We start from the raw sequence: 20,473 nt of genomic DNA, 5'->3' as shown, positions 1-20,473 counted from the left end.
GTGTGTGTGTGGGGGTCTTACTATACATACAGCAGCAGCACATGCCAGCCACCTGAGAGTACAGACCTGATATTTTCTGTATTATTGCTTCCATTTATATATCAGGACCATGGAAATCTATTTTGACAACTCATAAATGCATGGATTTGTTATTAAATGTTCTCCATTTACAAAGCAGAGTAAGAGTTAGCCTTTACTCTGCAAAGTTTGCGAGATAATGATTTATAATTCATTCTTTGTGTTTGCATTTCAAAGAACTCATTGTGATTATGTTAACAATGATTAAATATTTATTTTGGCAATTCACTGTTGAATATAGTCCATCCTGATCCTGCCAAGAAAGACTCACTGCAACTGTCTCTAAAATCTTTGGTGATTCAGAAAATTTTCTGTTAAGCAATAAAGCTTCATATTTGTGCCAGTAGCTGGCTTTAGAACTTAAGAAGGACTCAGGAAGTCTTAAGAGTTCTACTTGGATTCCTGTTCTTACTAGTATTGTTTTTTGTTTTGTTTTTTTTTTACAATTGTTTGCATTAAAGTTTTTATTGTTAGTGAATAAATGGAAGTAACAATCTTATGTCATGTCATGGTCATTTCATCTTATAAGTTTAAGCATATGGAAAATCAAAACTTGCTGGGAATTGGGTAGAATGGACTTAGATGGTAAAGGACTTTATTGGAGGTCCTACTGATTAGTAACAGTCTCCTCCTCCCACTTAGAAGTAGTGTGCAGATTTTTAGAAGTGGGTGAAGACATAGAGGATAGAAAAGCTTATGGTGGTGGTAATAACAGCAATTGTCATCATTACCATCTCACTTTTATCCTAGCCCTGGGTTACAAAGCAGCTTAGAAAAGTTAAAATTGATACATTCAAAATTCAGTTAAAATCTAGTCTTCACCTGCCTTGGGAAGGGTAGCAAGAAGAGTGCTGGTATTCCTTTTGGTTGTTTATTTATTTGGTAATATTTTAACATTTTTATTTATTTTTATTATATTATAATGTATATCCTTCCTTTTCCCTAATCTGGGACTCGCGCATATACAGTAAAAGTTTAAAATATAATTACAGTAGAGTCTCGCTTATCCAACATAAACAGGCTGGTAGAACATTGGATAAGCAAATATGTTGGATAATAAGAAGGGATTAAGGAAAAGCCTATTAAACATCAAATTAGGTTATGATTTTACAAATTAAGCACCAAAACATCATGTTATACAACAAATTTGTCAGAAAAAGTAGTTCAATGCACAGTAATGCTATGTAGTAATTACTGTATTAACGAATTTAGCACCAAAATATTACAATGTATTGAAAACATTGACTACAAAAAGATTGACTACTAAAAGGCCGACTGCGTTGGATAATACAGAACATTGGATAAGCGAATGTTAGATAAGTGAGACTCTACTGTAGATTGTCAATAGAATTAGGAGTTGAAAGCATGATTGTTAAAAAGAAAAACAACAAATGAAAACAGTATGACATATTATGGAAAGAGCTTTCCCACTAAATAATCAGTCCTTAAAGACCTGCTGAAATAAAAGTCTTTACCTTCCTATGGAAGGGTAGCAAAGAGGACAACCTGGGAGCAACAACCAAAAAGGCCCTCTTCTGTGCTCTTACAAGATATATCTGTGAAGGTGGTAGAACAGCAAGAAGGGCCTCCCCATAAGTCCTCAATTTGTGAGCAGGTCTTAGTAGATAACATGGCCCTTCAGGTAACCCGAAGCTCTTTAGAGCTTTATACTCCATTACTGGTGCAGGTCTATTTGTTTTAGGCCACTTGGTGATAATCTCCCAAGACTGCAACTCTCACTGCAGCATCAATTCTAAGCGAGCAACAACCCTGATCTTGTGTTCCTGAACCGAAGGGGGTTCACTGTTAGTCTGAGCAGATCTTTAACACAAGATGGTTTCACAAATGGAAAATGTTGCATTAGAATTAACTTTCTGTTGCAGGTTCTTTCTTCAACCCTATGCTTCCTTCATACCATCAGAAGGCTCAGAATCCAACCTTAACAGTGTTAGGAGGTCAAAAAGGCAAGATTCTGAAAAGGATTTCTTGATTTGTCTATGCAGCATTTGAGACATACCAGAGCTTGGAAATGTTACATAATTGAATGTAGCTTTCCAAATCCCTCAGTCAGCACTGGAGTTGAAGTCCCCCAAAAATGAATTTTTGAAGTTCTTGTTTTTGAAATTTTTGTTTTTCGATTCTATTGAATTACTCTCTTCAGAATCTTAAAACACAGAAGATAATACTTTTTTTCTAGTTACATTTGTCTGTAAAATTACATTCACCAGCTTTGCGGATGGTTTGAAGCCAGATGAGCCTGTCGGATAAATGGGAGCATGTCAGTTATCACTTTAGGGATTAGCGGACATGGAGCAACTGTGCTGTCTGTCATGCTAGCTGTTTCTTTTCATGTAATTAATTGAGGAAAGTGGGTGGGTGGTAAGATAGGCTCCACTGCTACCAAGCTCCATCTCATAAATGCATTGCTGACGGGACTTTCCCCGGGGATTGTGTAAGCACTGCAAAGAATTTCATTATAGCAAAGTCCTGCTTGGCATAATTAAGCCACGAGCTGAGATGCTGAATTTAGGTTCCAGCTAGCAGAAATAAAATAAAATCTCTTGGATGCCTCATATTGCTTTCTCCAAATCAGCTTAGTGTCTCTGGTAGCTTGCATGTGCACAAACCATTGAATGTGACATGGAAGGATTGTAATGAAGTTCACCATAGGACTAAAACCCTTTGTTAGGTAGTAGTGGAGGTTAAATAAGAATCCACACTGTTTATACTTTTTGCAGCTTTGTTAATCAAGTCCTGTCACTCAAATGAATTCTGTTTATAGATGCCTAAGTTTGTTTGTTGGGAAATATACTTTTTAATTCTAAATATCTGACCAAATCAAGGAAATTTTCTTAGGCCAACCAGTAGGGCTGTTCCTAAGCATGCTTCTACACTGCTATTTAATGCAGTGTGGGTTTTGCACAATGTATGCAGGATGTGATTTAACCTTGGGTAAGCTGCTTAATGCGGCTGCACCTTGTGTTAAAAAACACCGAGAAAAGTCCGGATCCTGCGCTAGGAGTTGGATCTCTCCTGTGTTGGGGGTGTAGGGGCAGCTATCCTGAATTGGACTCGCTCTTCCCAGGTTCTTTGCCAGTCACATGGTACAGAACCAAGAAAGAGAGACTGCATGCCATGCAGTAGGTGGGTTTTGTATCTTCTCTTGGGGAAAATTGGAAGGTGGAAACAGGGGCCATTCCCAGCCATGCCAGTGTCCCACTGCTTGGCAGTTCAGGACACTCTTGTCTGGACACAATACAGGCCATAACCAGCGTCTTTCATGCCATTTCCAAGCTGCGTTATGTACCTGTGTAGAACCGCCCTCCGACTTGGCTATTATGATCCTAACAAGGGCTATCTGCTTCATCCAGCTCCTTATCTGCTCTCTAGTAAATAGGTCCATTTGCTCTTTACACTCTGGGGAAAGAAGCAGTGTATTCAAATAAGCCTAGAGTATTCCCGCATCCCTTGCCATGCACAAAATGCTTTTATTTTAGACAGGGATACCATTATGTTTCTATTGCATCAGGCACAACGACAACAACACAATGCTTTAAAAGTGGTGTCTTATCTTTCTGTACACTGTTTTCCACTATATTGTATCTCAGATGTTACAGAGTATCTCTTCTTGTACTCCTGCTTCTCCACGAAATTGAACTTTGGATAAGATTGTCCATGCATGCTTGGGGGATTCAATATAAGAGTTAAGGCCACAATTCTTCCCACCTATCCCTCTCCACACACAGAAATGCCCACCCACACATCTGTTCCTGCTTCTTATCAAACTTCTCCCAGCTTCTTATCTAAAGAAGTCTGTTTGTAAAAGAAAATCAAAACTACTCCTGCTGCAACTTTGTCATTATCTTCCTCCTCTCATCTTACATCAAAGCAGATTATAAAGAGTGCTGTCATTTGCATATCAGAAATGTGGTGCGCTGAGGATTGTTTCTGAGCATAAAACTGAGCTGTGTTATGAATGTTTTTAGGGGAAATGTCCATATTGGTGCCATTCACCTTCAGTGTGCATGGTGGGGCAAAATGTGTTTGCAGTGTGAGAAGTAAACCTACTGCCATAAGAACTACATGGCAAAAGTAAGCTAAAATGAGTCAGTATGCATATTGTGCGCACTGACCCATCTAATAGACATTATCTACCATGCCTACATGTTCAGGATTGTTAGGAATGGTATTTCTGTGGATTTTGCCATGCTCTAAGGATATACTTAGTACCTTGAGCTGTATACGAAGTAGTCATTCACATCTAAATTATTGATAGTGGACTCAGAAAGCGATGTTTGATTAATTTAGAGCAGAGCTGGTCAGCTAGAATTCCATGAGTCGTATCTTATGTCCAGAGCAATTTAAAAAAAAATCTAGCTCCCAGTATCTCTAGCATGTTTAAATGAAAGGATAGGAAAGTGTTTCAGACCATTCACTTACAAGGCAATTGATGCTTTTAGAGGTTAGTATAAGAGACCATCAGCAAGTCAGCATTCTAATGTTATATCTGTCTTGTTTCAATGCCAAAGCTGTTCAGTTACATTAATGTTGCATTAGATCCTGCCCTGCTCAGAGATTTGGGCTTTGTAGCAAAATACTAATCTGAAGAACAAAGCAACTCCCAGGAGAACATAGATTTTTGGCATCTTAGATATGGAGCTTGCACATTTTGTTACAAGCTCCACTTGTTGCCACTTCCTAAAAGGATTACTTCAGGTGATGATGCCAGCTAGCCAACTATATGGCCTCATCCAAGATAATTCATTGTCTCCTCTTGATTTCCCCCACTGTTGCTCTTGCTTCATAGGCCCCTTCCACACAGCTGAATAAAATCACACATTTTCCACTATGAACTGGAATATATGGCAGTGTGGACTCTGATAACCAAGTTCAAAGTTGATATTGCGGGATTTTCTGCCTTGATATTCTGGGTTATATGGCTGTGTGGAAGGACCCTAAGTCAATACTGCATGGCCATATGAGTGAAATGGTTTAGCTAGGTCTTACCTGGATACCAGACATGCCATATATGGTTCAGATTCCAAGCTTCCACCATCTCCAAAGTTAAGTCACAGCTCTTGTAGTAGCCAAAATAAGGCGGATATGTCGAGGCACCCTTCTGTGGAATTGCTCTGCAAGAAACAAGCATAAGGAAAGGTAGAACAAATAGTGTAAGGAGCGACACATTGTCAAGGTGTAAAGTGAGGTAAGGAAAAGAAGTAGGTGGGAAGGAGAGTGATGAAGAACTAGAAACATTGGATCTATATGGCATGAGAGGTGGTGGCGGCTCAAGATAACATAATGAATTTCCAAACCAAGCCAACATTTGAACCGAGATCTTTGTATTCCAACACCTTAAGCATTATTCGGCACTGCTGCTCTTAGACCAGTTGTACCTGTAAACATAATAGGAAGGTTGAAACATAATGGACAAAAAAAGGAAAATGTAATTTGGCTGAATTGGCATTAGAATGCAAGTTAGAATAATTTGTATAATTAAGATATGCAAATTAGGTGTCTAGATTTCAGGAGGTAGAATATAGCAAACCTAGTGGCTACTAGACATGCAAAGACCTTATTGGATGAGGTTATATCCCAGGAATGGGCAAGCTTTGGCCCTCCAGGTGTTTTGGACTTCAACTCCCATAATTCATAACAGCCTACAGGCTGTTAGGAATTATGGAAGTTAAAGTCAAAAACACCTGGAGGGCCAAAGTTTGCCTATGCCATTTATATACCCTTCCTTGGAGATATATATATATATATATATATATATATATATATATATATATATATGCATGCTCAAATAATGTTGCCCACAAGCATGTTGATTCAAACTCTGATCTTCTCAACTCCATTTATGTCAGTATCCACTACTTGCATTTATTGTTAGTGTGAATGAGGTATGCAGCTTTGTCTGTTTGCCTGTAATGGGAAGCAGTTGGAATAGAGTCCAGACTGACTTTGCTCAATTTCAACCCAAGCCGGAACCTACTTATTGCTTTGCTTCTTTCTTTTTTTCCTTTCATTTTTTCTGATCAGCCAGCCTAGAGGCAGGACATTCCTTTTTTTAAAAACTTTGCATATCCTGTACCTTGCTGAGACTTAGAAGTTGTGTTCTTCTTAGTTTCAGATTTGTAACTTAAGCATTTTGCAGAGGATGAGCAGAATTGCTGAACTATATGCGAAGTGATTTGCTCAAGCTTTATCCTTTATGTAACCACAGCAAGGAGTCACCTTATTTTGCTTGGCATGCAGACAGCTTTGGGTCAGGCACCCTCCTTTAATCCATTATGTGCTAATACCGTCTGCTGCTGATTTGCTCATGCGCTCATGTCTGCTATTTCTATTCCTGGATATTTACCATTTCTCCCCTCTCCTCTAATTTCTAGATAGATAGATAGATAGATAGGCAGACAGAGACAGACTTGATGTTGTGCCATTGTAGAATCCATACAGAGACTGATGTTTTTAGCAGATATGCTAGCTGTTTGCTTTTTGCTGTTGTTATCTTTATTAATATTCCACTTCAAGACATGCAAATATTAGTTTGGTCCTGCAATGTGGAGATTACTACAAGAATTATTAATCTTTGCCTGTGGGAATAAAATAATGGACTAAGGTTTAGCATCCCTTATCTGGAATCCCAAAATCTGAAATATTGTGAAACCTCAAATTATCTGCATGGGTGACCTAGGGCTCTTCCGCACACTCATATAACCCAGAATATCAAGGCGGAAAATCCCACAATATCTGCTTTGAACCGGGTTATATTAGTCCACACTGCCATATATTCCAATCCAAAGCAGAAAATGTGAGATTTTATTCAGCTGTCTGGAAATGGTCTGAGAGAGTGACATCTTTGCTTTCTGATAATTCGATGTACACAAACGTCGTTTTGTTCCATGCACAAAATCATTGAAACACTGTACATAAAACTAACTTAAAGCTATGTGTGTAAGGTGTGTATAAAACATAAATTAATACCATGTTTATACTTGGCTCTCATTTCCAGTACAGTATATATTATTACATACATGTATTCAAATACAGGTAATCCAAAACTCTTCTATTCCCAAGTTTGGTGAGGCACCAGAGAAGGCTAAAGACCTTGGTAAAATTATACCTCCATAGTATTGTGCCATGGCAGTTAAAGTAGATTGAAATTGTATTACTTCTGCTATGTGGATGCACCCCAAATACCTGTGTACAGGAGTGAAAGTGCACAATAAGAAGCAGAGGACAGAAGCCATGTCCACTGCCACGTCATATCCCAAATAAATGTCTCCTCTGCCATGTAGTGTCATATGGCCTTGGGAGCACATGTGGGCAAGATGGCCTTGGCATTGGAGCCAGTCCTTGACCTGTAGCCATTCTCCTAGAACAGACATAGGTACACTTTGGCCCTGCAGGTGTTTTGGACTTCAACTCCCACCATTCCTAACAGCCTCCGGCCCCTTCCTTTTCCCCCTCAGCCGCTTAAGCGGCTGAGGGGGAAAAGGAAAGGGCCTGAGGCTGTTAGGAATGGTGGGAGTTGAAGTCCAAAACACCTGGAGGGCCCAAGTTTGCCCATGCCTGGCCCAGAAGCAAAGAACTCTGAGATGGTTGGTCTGGTCTTACTAGGCCTCATCCCTCCCCAGCTGGCGCATTGATGGTTGCCTAGCAACCACAGAAGACAAGGCCCCCTCAACGCCAGCTCTTCTGCATTGCCCAGATTAGTATCCTGTGAATTGAAATTCAGAAGAATATCAATTAGGATTATTATTTCCTACCCCCTCCCTCTTGGTTATTCAGCTTCCTAGATCTGAAATAAGCTGTAAATGGGGGATGAGGGGTTATAATCTACATGGACAAGATTCTTGAAGCAATATGCATTGAGGTGACTTGCAGTATGGCTGGCAGAAGGCATCTATCTGCCATCAGAATCTGTCATTCTCATCATCATTGATTTCATTGATTTCTTCTTTTTCCTCCTCCTCTTTATCAATTTTTTCTTCCTCTTTTTCCTCCTCCTCCTCGTCATCATAATCATTGTCTTCTTCCTCCTCCTCTCCATCATCATCATAGCTTCCTCCTCTTCATCATAATCAATTTCTTCTTCATTGTCTTCTTCCTCCCCCTCTCCATCATAATCAATTTTCTTCTACTCCTCCTCTTCCTCCTCCTCTTTGTCATTATCAATTTCTTCTTCATCATCATCATATTCCTTTTCCTCCTCTTCATCATCATATCTTCTTCCTCTTCCTCCTCCTCCTCATCATCATCATCAATTTCTTCATCATCATCTTTCTCCTCTTCATCATATCTTCTTCCTCCTCCTCTTTATCATCATTAGTTTCTTTTTCATCATCATATCTTCCTCCTCCTCTTCATCATCATCAGTTTCTTCTTCTTCCTCCTCCTCCTCTTCCTCTTCATCACCCCCAATTTCTTGTTCAACATTATCTTCCTACTCCTCTTCATCATCATCAATTTAGTCTTCATAGTCATCATCTTCTTCCTCCTCTTCATCATCATCAATTTCTTCTTCAACATCATCATCTTCCTCCTCTTCATCATCATATCTCCTTCCTCCTCCTCCTCTTCATCATCAATTTCTTCTTCATCATCTTCCTCATCACCATTATTAGTTTCTTCTTTTTCATCATGTTCCTCCTAGTTTTCATCATCATATCTTCTTCTCCCTCCTCCTCTTCTTCATCATCATCAATTTCTTCATCATAATCTTCCTCCTCCTCTTCTTCATCAATTTCTTCTTAATCATCCTCTTCCTCCTCCTCTTCATCATATCTTCTTCCTCCTCCTCTTCTTCATCATCAGTTTCTTCTTCAACATCATCAACTTTTTCTTCCTCATCCTCTTCCTCTTTTTCATCATCATCAGCTTCTTCTTTTCTTTATCATAGAGTATTGTTTTTCTTGTTGTTATTTGTTACTTGCCTCTCTTCATGATTCGAGGCAGTTAGAAGACATCACCATGAAATACATACAATAATATACATATATCAAAACACAGTACTATAAAAAAATACATATATCAAAATACGTGGTACATAGATTAAAACACAATAGTAATAGAATGTAACTTTAAAATTAATCTTTTAAAATTGACAGGGTAGGCATTGGGGAAGTGATGAAAGCATCTGTGCATACATCTAAATTTCACAAATTTTATTTGAATTATCATTGATGATCATCAGCCTCAAGGCCATTGGATTTTCTGTACATTCACCTCTTGACCCAAGGTTATGTATTTGGCAAGAGGAGAAGGTGCTGTTACTAATGGGGAAAGATGGAGGAAAAGTATAATTAAGAACATTCATGTGCTATTTTGGCCTGGTTATTTCCATTCAATGTAGATAGATAGCAGTTAACCTCAACACAGTTACGGTCATTCATTTTCTGTTTCTTTCCATACCTAGACCATCAATGCGGTGGTACTTCTGATTATACTGAGCGCCTTGACAGACCCTGGCCAGTATCATTTAACAACAACCGAATTAGGAGGTGACTTTGAATTTATGGATGATGCCAGTAAGTATATATCATGTCGTTGAGTGATTTACAACCTAGTCACAATTTAATTGAGATGGTATTGTGCCAAGACAGCACTCCCATGGCTGAGCTTAACATTGACACACACACAAACCTTCTCTGAAAAATCTTTTTGACATATAAATATGCATTAAATGTAATATCTATTACCACCAAGTTTTAAAACTGGCTGTTAACAATAATTAACCTAGATAATCGGTCTGGGTTTTATAGAGTATCTATTAGAGAGGCATATGGGTTGATCATCTCTTATCCAAAATCAGAAATTGTCCACATGGGTGGATCTGATATTATTATTATTATTATTATTATTATTATTATTATTATTATTATTATCATCATATCAACAACAACAACATTGTCAACTCCCCTGTGGCGCAATAGGTTACACTCTTGTGCTGGCAGGACTGCTGACCAACAGGTCGGCAGTTCGAATCTAGAGAGCGTGTGGTGAGCTCCCCTCTGTCAGCTCCAGCTCCCCATGCAGGGACATGAGAAAAGACTCCCACAGAATGGTAAAACATCAAACATCCAGGCGTTCCCTGGGCAACATCCTTGCAGATGGCCAATTCTCTTACACCAGAAGCGATTTGCAGTTTCTCAAGTCGCTCCTGACACAGAAAAAAAAATCAACATTATCACCATTTAGTTTTATCCTATCTTTGTCCCCATAGTGACTCATTGCTACAATAGTGATTTTTCAGGTTTTAAAATACTTATATTTGCATATATTGATATAACAGTATATTACAGTATATATTTAAATTACAGTATATATTTTTAAAATTTATATACTGTAATTTTATATTGTATTTAATTGTTTTTAACTGATTTTATGTACTGTTGATTGATTTTGTATAGGCATCTAATTGTGCCAGTGTTGTAAGCCGCCCTGAGTCACTTCGGGTGAGAAGGGCGGGATATAAATATTGGAAATAAATAAATAAATAAATAAAATAACGAGATGTCACTTATACATTATATATATATAGCCTAAATATAATTTTATACCTTTAGTACTTTTGGGCATAAAACTTACGGTTCAACATACATATGTTTTATGCCTCAAAGTATTAAATGTATACAATTATATTTAGGCTGTATATAAAGGTATAAGTGACATCTCGTTATATCAATATATGCAAATACAGGTATTTCAAAACCTGAAAAAAATCTGAAATCTTAAACACTTCTAGTCTCAAGCACTTTGAATGATTGTTACTTAACCTGTATTTGAATTATAGTGTGCAAATGTAGAACTAGGAAAAGCCATCTCTGATTATTCTTTGCTTAGGAAAATTTTATGAAATTCGTGAATTTGCCATAAATCATCAGGTGACTTGAAGGCACTTGCATACATAACATAGCAAACTGAGTTAGATGTACAGCTTTAGTTATAACTTAGTGTTACATATACTGTACAAGTTTCCTTTTTCCAGATTCACTTTTAGGATGAGACAACAACCTTTTGCGTATAAGTTTTCAATTGCCATTTTTTTTCTGAACTGAAAACTGGTTAACCTTCATTATGGCTTATGGCAGGAATGGGCAAAGTATGGTCAATTTGGCCACATGCAGGTCCCAGGGCTTCCTATGGTTTTTGCATCTCTCTGTCTAGTTTATATTGAGAACAGGCTTTTTTTGAAATAGGAATTGAACAGGAAGTGACTTCTGTTAACTTCCGCAAATATATATATAGGTGTGGTCCCCAGAAACAGATGCAGTGTCGTTTCTGTTTCTGGTCCCAATTCCCAATATCCATTTATTTAGTGAGGTTGAGAATCTTGGCTTTTCATTTTTAGGTCATCTGTCCGCTGGTATTTGTTCCAAGACTGTGTGTACAGAGCACAGAAAAATAATACTGCTGTAATGCTGTTTTTGGCTGAAGTATCTTGCTTTGAGTCTTATGCCAAAAGAGCAGTGGGACAGTATCATAACTGGCTGAGGCTTTAAGCTTTCAAAGATGGGAGATCAACTTTCATGTTCAAATACTCACTTCAACCATAATAATCTGCTTTATTTGGATGTCATTTGAATTTAGGTTTACACACCCACCCTCTATAGAGCATTGCATATGAGGATTGGGAGGCATATGCTCTTAGCGCACAGTGAGTCATGCTTTCCTCCATGTACAATATCTTTTCACATTTGTTGTTTTAAAGTTAGTTTCATCTACTCCTTGAGAGTAAGACTAGGCCATATATTTTATAAAATAGTAGTACTTAATAACAACAATGAAAACAAGAACTTTAGCTTTTGTACAGTTGGTCATAGATATTTAAAGCAGACCCATATAAGTTCCCAAATATTTTGACTGGTCTCTAAATATATTACAATCTAGAACAAGCATGGGCAAACTTCGGCTCTCTAGGTATTTTGGACTTCAACACCCACAATGCTAACAGCCGGTAAGCTGGCTGGGATTTCTGGGAGTTGGAGTCCAAAACACCTGAAAGGCCAAAGTTTGTCCATGCCTGATCTAGAAGCTATGTGGATTGTATGTGTCTTATTCTGCTTGGAAGCAGAAGTGATTTGGATTTCAGATTTATTTATTTGGATTTTGGAATAGTAATACTTTCCATATGCAGTAGAGTCTCACTTATCCAACATAAACGGGCCAGCAGAACGTTGGATAAGCAGATATGTTGGATAATAAGGAGAGATTAAGGAGAAGCCTATTAAACATCAAATTAGGTTATGATTTTCCAAATTAAGCATCAAAACATCATGTTTCACAACAAATTTGACAGAAAAAGTGGTTCAATATGCAGTAATGTTATGTAGTAATTACTGCATTTACAAATTTAGTACCAAAATATCATGATGTATTGAAAACATTGACTACAAAAATGCGTTGGATAATCCAGAATGTTGGATAAGCGAGTGTTGGATAAGTGAGACTCTACTGTACATACATAGTCAGATATCATTGAGGATGAGACCCAAGGCTAAACATGAAATTCACTTATGTTTCGTATACACCTTAAACACATAACATAAAAACCATTTTATACAATATTTGTAATAATTCTGTACATGAAACAAAGTTTGTGTACATTGAACAATCCAGAAGCAAACTTGTCACTTTCTCAGTCTTCCATATAGACAGTTTTGGAGTATTTTGGATTTTGGAATTCTGAATAAGGGGTGTTCAACCTGTAGTATTTTTTCATAATTTGTTGCACTTGTATTGCTGTTACAAGTCTTTAAAAGTTGATCTGTTGTTTATTCATGAAACAATGGCTGCACATTAACCAGATGAATCTATACAGAACTTTAGAAAAGACTACAGTTTTGAGAATCTCCCACAATGAGTGACCATTCAAGCTGGCAGATTCTGGTGATTGTAGTTCAAAAATCAATGCCTTTAAATTCAGTTCAAAACATTGATTTTTATAGTTCAAAAATCAATGTCTTTAAATATATCAGGCAATCTTTGTTAAACCAGTTCTCAGACTGAAGCAGGTAATGTTTCTATTAAGAAACAAAATAAATTGCACTGAGAACCTGTTTTCTAATATGAGATTTGAGAATTATCAACTTTGTTGTAATGAAAAAAATATCTTCATGAGTGCCATAGTTGAAGCACAAGAACTAGAATAATTAATAAGAGCAAAGTATTTGGAAGTGAGGTGGACCAAGGCCAGAAGAATTGGTATCCAGATCTGGTATGAGTCAAAAGTGAGATCAATGCAGTTAGGTCAAATCTAAAGTGTAGATCAGAACTTAGACTACAATTGTATGATCTCATAACTAGCAGCCATGATTGCTGGGGAAGAGTGAATGTTGAAGATAAAAAATGAACTTTTCTTAACTGTGATAAAGATCCTGTTCTGGCCAGAAGTCTTTGTGGTCCTTCATATCTTGGAAGAGTTGGACACACAATTGCAAATCAAGGAACACAGACTCTCTGGTCTTCCAGCAGAGGTTGCTCATGCATCAGAAGAGGGCCGAGGTTATATAAATAGACTCATTCAAAGTTTATGACAATATCAAGTGTTGTCCAAGGCCAGTTCTTGAATATTTTGGCAGCAAGGGAAATAATCTTCTTTAAGGAGATTGATATGCCCAGAAATATAAATACAGACAGTCTCTGAGTTACAAACATCTGATTTACAAATGTTAAGAACAGGAGTGAGACAACGGGGAGCAAGAGAAATCATTCCCGGAAGAGTTATCATGGGGAAAAGAGGTCTCCACTGAAGCTTTCTCTCCCATCCTTGTTTCCACAACAAGCCACATTTTTTTTTTCAAAATCCAATTGTCACAGGGACAGAAAGTGACGTGATATCTTCTGAACAGGTGCACAGACAGAAAAACAAAAACACAGGGATGCTAACCCTTCCCTATGCTATCCAAAGCTATATATATGTATGGCTGGAGTTAAACTTAAAAACATACCTGTTCTGATTTGCAAACAAATTCAACCTAAGTATAAACCTACAGAACTTTTTTTCTGTTCATAACTTGGGAACTGCCTGTATGTACTGAAGCACACTTTGCTTCTTGCTTTCAACAATGAAGTTATAATTTAGGGTTTAAAGCCAGTTCATTAGAAGCCAATAAAGGTCTAAGGGTTTCCATGCTACCTTGAAAATTTTAAGGATGATAATGTAATGGATAGTAGTGGCCCAATAAAAGCACCAGATCCTGTATGAACTTGGAAGTTGAGTAAAGTCAGCTCTAGTTAGTACTTGGATGGGAAACCACAAACAATACCAGGTTCTGTAGGCTATATTTTGGCAGAAACACCTCTTAAGTGTTCCTTGCTTGTGAAATTCTTGTGGTTGCCAAAGGTCAACTGGCAATTTGAAGACACATAGACACACCGGTAATGTAATGGAAGATGTCTAAAAACATGGATATTTTTTCACTCACACTGTTTGACTGGGCTTTTTTAATGGATGTGTTCAGATTCCCCACCTTGACAGACTTTCTAAATTCTTAACATTACTGCTGTGACTTATTTATTTTTTTCAGACATGTGTATTGCCACAGCAATTTCTCTTCTCATGATTCTCATCTGCGCAATGGCCACATATGGAGCATATAAGGTAATGCATTTCTTATTTTGCCTTAACCATCTTGCATAAACATTAATAAATAGTATTTGTAGATAATATAAATGAGGAGTTAAGGGAAAATAATAAAATTGCTCTTAAGATGCATTTGTCCTATTAAGTTGCTTAGAGGGTACTAGTGGAGAAGGCATTATCATGGTAATATAAACAAGTGCACATATGCAGATGATGCAATTTAATAGTGCCTAAACCAGGCACTATTAGTGCCTGATGCAGTGGGTTAAACTGCTGAGCTGCTGAACTTGCTGACTGAAAGCTTAGCAGTTCAAATCCGGGGAGCAGGAGGAGCTCCCATTGTTAGCTCCAACTTCTGCCAACCTAGCAGTTCGAAAACATGCAAATGTGAGTAGATCAATAGGTATCACTTCGGTGGGAAGATAATGGTGCTCCATGCAGTCATGCCAGCCACATGACCTTGGAGATGTCTACGGACAATGCTGGCTCTTTGTCTTAGAAATGGAGATGAGCACCAACCCCCAGAGTCGGACACGACTAGACTCAATGTCAGGGGAAAACCTTTACCTTTATATAGACCAGTGATTCCCAAAGTGAGCGCTACCCCCCCCCCCTCCGGTGGGCGCTGGAGCGATTCAGGAGGCGGTGATGGCACCTATTAGGACACTGGGGCAGGGCCAGAGGAGAGCGGGGCCTCTTCCCAAGTGCTGGAGACAGGGCTGAGCACCTGAGGCGCCTGTTAGGACACACAGGGGGTGGAGCTAGAGGTGTGGGCATGGCTTCTTCCTAAGAGCCTGGGACAGGGCTGAGAATCTATACCTCTCCTGAGGCTCTTGTTGGGACACAGAGGGCGGAGATAGGGAATGAGGGCGGAGATAGGGAATGAGACAGGGCTGAGCCTCTATACCTCTCCTGAGAGGCCTTTTAGGACTAAAGGGCGGGGGTAGGGGTGGGGGTGGGGCCTTTTCCCAAGAGCGCGAGACAGGGCTGAGTCTCTGTATACCTCCCCTTAGGCGCTTGTTAGAACACGGGGGCAGAGTATAGAGGTTCAGCTCCTCTAGCTCCGCCCCTCCTCTAGCCCTGCCCCTCCTCTAGCCCTGCCCCTCCTCTAGCCCCGCCCCCTGTGTCCTGGCAGGCGTCGCAGGACAGGGATAGAAGCTCTGCCCTGCCTCAGAGCTCGTAACTCCACCCATCCCAGTCCATTTGTGGCCCCGCCCCCTCCCCTCCCAGCCCTGCATCTTGGACTAGGGAGAGGCTCAGCCGGAGTCACGCCCACCCCTCTAAGCCACGCCCCCTTTCCAGGGGTGCTAATATTTTTTCTGGAAAGGGGGCAGTAGGCTAAATAAGTTTGGGAACCACTGATCTAGACCAGGGTCAGGCAACTACCTCTGCCTCCATTTTACTCTGCAGTCCCTCTTAAAATGGCAACTGGCGTCACATTATCTGCTATGTTGTTTTGAGTGGATGTATCAAGCAAACCTAAGGTAAGCGTAGTTTGGGTCAAGTGGTGTTGGTTAATGTATTTTCATGCATTTGGTGTCAGGACCCAGACTGCAGAGCACCAATAACCATGCGCAGAGACCAGAATCTAACTAATATCTTTATTAAGGAAATATATAAAGTCAATAAAAACAAGTGTAGAAAATAGTTCAGAAGTAGACCTTTCAGGAAAGGTCAAATATAGTCCAGAGAAATAATGTCCAATATGTGATATTAGAGTCCAAAGTTATAATCCAATAACCGAAACACACACTTTGCCAAGCAAAGTGTGGGGAAATGACAAGGTCCTTAGGTCCATAGAAACTTGACAATCCGGCTGGAAAGCAAACTTGATACTTGGCTAGAACAAGACTTGAAACAAGGCAACAAGAGTAAACAAGATCCGTGGCAAACGCGGGACAAGGCAAGGCTGGAAACTTGATCCGTGGGCAAACGCGGGACAAGGCAAGGCTGGAAACTTGGTCCGGGGAACAGGAAACTGGAGTACGAAGTCTACACACGATCTCACTCCTCCAGCTGATGAATTGACTCCGCAAGGATTTCTTTGCGGGCAAACACCTATATAGGATCTTGTTTTCCCGCCAAGGAACACTTTCCCTGGGGAACAAGAAACGAAACCCATACTGTGTCCAGATGCATGACTCCTTAAAGTTTCCCAAGGGAAACAGACTTAATCAGCTAATTGTCTGGCAGCTATCCTGGCGCTCCTGCGAGTCGCCTCCCGAGCGCTTCTATCTTGATTATAATAATCCCGGCGAGAAAATGGGGGAGATTTCTGCTCAAGGCTTGTTTGGCTGACTTCTTGTGGCCAAACATCTTGCAGGTGCAAGGGCTCCAATTCTGGCTGAAACGGTGGAAAACCCAAGTTTTCCTCTTCATCTGCCACAATAGTACTAGGAACGGGACTACATGGCCCATGAGTCATCACATTTGGGGGGATTGACTGCACAGTTCTTAACCAAACGTTGCCTTACAAACTATTAGCACTCCATGAAATGTTTAAATTGCCTGACAATCATGCTGAATACTTCTTTTAAAAATTGGCAACTTGTGGAGGCTATTTGGGAATTTCAAGGACTGCAAAGTGGCCTTCATTGGTTTCATGCAGCCCATGAGTCACACTCTAGCCATTGTGGCCTAAACAATGTAGGTGATCAATATCAGATTAAGAATTCCAGTCCAATCCTGTTTTCTGTGAGGGCACAAAAGCTCTGTGTAGTTGCAACCTTTTGCATGGCTGAAAATTCAAAATGATGGAGTGGGGAAAATGTGTCAGCTTAACACAGGAAAGCTCTTTTGGGGTTGGCAAAACTCTTGGTAGCAATTGTAACATACTGTGTGGTTTTGAATCAGAGGTAGGTAGGTTCAACACATCATGGGGACATTTTCCCATCCATTGGATCTAGCCAGAGTCCTATCAATACACCCATCTAGGAAGGGAGAGAGAATATATTTTATTAACAGAAATGTATCTTTTTATCAAAATAAAAGAAGAGATCTGGGGAGTCTGCAAGGTACTCATGAACCTCAAGAACATTCTGTTATGTAACATGTGCTCTGTGCTTATGACATGAAGTACAGTCCACCAATATCTTTTTTCAGGATTATGTCATGAACATATTGTAGCTAAGCATTAAGATTTCTCCCTCTTCCTCTCTCTTACATATATAGCAACATGCGGCTTGGATCATCCCATTCTTCTGTTATCAAATCTTTGATTTTGCACTCAACACCCTCGTTGCTATCAGCATCCTTGTGTACCCCAGCACCATTCAGGATTATCTGCGACAACTGGTAAAACGTTTTGTCATTTGTTCAAAACCTTTGCTTACAAACGTTCATCCTGTTTGGATTCCAGAATAGCATGCAGTCAAAATGTATGTCCTCATGTAGAATACAATCATCAAACAGCCAATCAAATGGGTTTGATCTAGGCTTAGTTTTATTTGGAGTGAGCCAATTAATATCGATTGGATTAACTTAAGTAACTATTGTTATGTTTCACTAAGCCTGGTTCCAATCCAGTACTTAAAAGTATTAATAATGACAGTAGTTTTAATGTGCCTGGGCTGTTTAGGCACAAAGTAAGCCTCTGCCAGGGAGAAAATAGCAGTGATCCCTAAGCTAATTGACAAAGCTTGGGGTAAATGGAAAACCAATTTATTTATGTAAGAAATACTCATTAGTACAAAAATGAAATGCCCAGGTCATTGCAATATACTGAAGATTGATTGGGACTGGTAATGAGAATGGAAATACTGTATATTATGTGCAAGCAGCAAATGGAGAGTTGCAAATGCAGCTGCATTTCCTCATTGACTTTCTCCCCCTCTTATTTATCATAAATGTCTTGTATATGGCATGTATTAGATAATACACAACACATTCCCCCTCCTGCCATCAGTGTCTGGAGCTGGGATTCTGTGATAATGATGTCATATGTTATCATGGGAGCAGGAATGGATTAATTCAAGAGAGACACAATACTGCTAGTGTAAATGGTCTTGTCTTTAGTTTTGGTTTAACACTTAATTGCCACCCTGCTTCCCATATGTGGATTTGCTAGAGCCACAACCTAAAGAATGGTGAATTAGGTTTTACTGCATGAGAAAACATTACAAGAAAGAAGTGAAGTTACTTTTGAAAAATCATACAATACTAATCCCTGTTTCATCACATCACATACAGCAGAGCTGAAGAAAATGTGAATAATTCACCCCAAAAATATTTTGAGATGCCAGGACTTCCTACCCCTCCCCCCCCCCAAATTGTTGATTTTCTTTTTATGTAAAAAAAAATGCCCCTTCTCCCAAATGGTACAGTTTTGCTGTGTTTTGCTCTGTATTTTGTTTTTAGTCTTGGAAGAAGCCCCTTCCCAACACTAAATAAACCACAAAGTCACTTCCTGGTTAGAAAAATGCCCTTTCTGGATCTAAAGCAGTGGTTCTCAACTTTTGGGTCCCCAGGTGTTTTGGCCTACAACTCCCAGAAATCTCAGCCATTTTACCAGCTGTTAGGATTTCAGGGAGTTGATGGCCAAAACATCTGGGGACCCACAGATTGAGAACCACTGATCTAAAGCAAGACATGAGGAGGACATGACATAATTGGCTCTATGCTAAGGAATGAGAGCCTTTTAGAACACATGCACAAGTGAAGTGGGTTCAAGTAAGGTGGTCCAAGCCCCCACCCCCAATCCTTAATGGTTGACAACTCTGTTCTGACAATTGACAACTTACCCCTTAGTTCTCTGCCACATTTAAGTCCCACTCTTTGTGGGGAGTGTGTTTAAATTCTTTCTATTGAAGTAAGCTGAGCAAAAGGAGGAGAAACTGGGGCTTTTTAAAAGCAGTTGAAAAGTAGAGTAACTGAGAAAGTCAGGTCTGTTCCTAACAAATTTTGACAGTTAGAAGGTATTTGCTGTATTTCACACAGGGATCCTGTGATCTTCTTCCAACTTTTTTTTTGTTTAGGGGTAGGAGTTATGTGGCCCTCCCAATTTTTTTGAACTGCAGTTCTCAGCATTCCTCACAATTGGCCGTGCTGACGGAGGTTGCTCGCAATTCCTTTCCAGCAATATCTGGAGAGCAGTACAATTTCTACTTCAGCTGTAATGAGTAAGGGCTCCATAACACTATTTCCATTCATTTCAGTCTGCCTGGAGCAACTGAGGCAACTGCCTGCTAGCCTAGGTTGAAATGTCATGAGGACCATAAACAGAAATATAACATTTCTTAAGTGTTTTTGCAGAATGGACTGATATATTCTTTCATAATTCCCAGAGAGCCAAATTTTACTCAAGCCGTTTCCACACTGCCATGTTTCCAGGCTTGTGGGTCAATTCCTTATTACTAAACAGTAGCAGAGTTCAGAGTTTATGGATTTATTTTGCCTTAGCATTTAGCAGAGCTTTGCTGAGAATGATACATAAGGATCACATCGAGGTAACCTCCATTCTGTCAGCAGAATTGCCATGACCTAATATGGTACTTGCTCTTTCAATTGCAAGCCCCAAGTATATTGTCTCTTTTGCTGTGGCCAGTGCTGTTCATTCCACTTGTGCCTACTTCAGCTAAAGAAGTGAAGGAAAAGGTCAGGTGCTCTCAATATGCTATCAAGAACAGCTTTTTCAAACTCAGTTAATCTTCAGTTGTGTTCAGCTTCCAATCTAATCATTCATAGCTGGTACAATGCTGCTCTGGGCATGTGCTTTTACAGGAAAACCAAAATCCTGATTTTGGAAGGCTTCCATTTTGAGATGCAAAACTCATGGCTTGCATAACAAAATGACTAATTTAATCATAT

General features: G+C 39.4%; 1 protein-coding gene across 2 annotated transcripts in view; it reads left to right on the top strand.

Moving 5' to 3' along the window:
* The window catches only part of laptm4b (lysosomal protein transmembrane 4 beta), a 61,960-nt gene that overhangs the window by 15,376 nt on the left and 26,111 nt on the right, over positions 1–20,473 (top strand). Inside the window, exons 1-4 of one of the 2 annotated variants that reach the window (XM_062980155.1) lie at positions 7,737–7,957; positions 9,500–9,611; positions 14,613–14,686; positions 17,840–17,962. In XM_062980155.1, coding sequence (XP_062836225.1) covers positions 7,925–7,957; positions 9,500–9,611; positions 14,613–14,686; positions 17,840–17,962 — 342 coding nt within the window. In that variant the 5' untranslated portion in view covers positions 7,737–7,924. Of the gene's footprint in view, positions 1–7,736; positions 7,958–9,499; positions 9,612–14,612; positions 14,687–17,839; positions 17,963–20,473 lie in introns of those variants that run through there. The other variant, XM_003219520.4, reaches the window with a different exon arrangement.

This window comes from Anolis carolinensis, chromosome 4 (assembly GCF_035594765.1).
Source record: "Anolis carolinensis isolate JA03-04 chromosome 4, rAnoCar3.1.pri, whole genome shotgun sequence".
Classification (NCBI taxonomy): domain Eukaryota; kingdom Metazoa; phylum Chordata; class Lepidosauria; order Squamata; family Dactyloidae; genus Anolis; species Anolis carolinensis.
The sequence above is the reverse complement of the archived record's forward strand: the minus strand, read 5'-3'. Positions and strand labels throughout refer to the sequence as shown.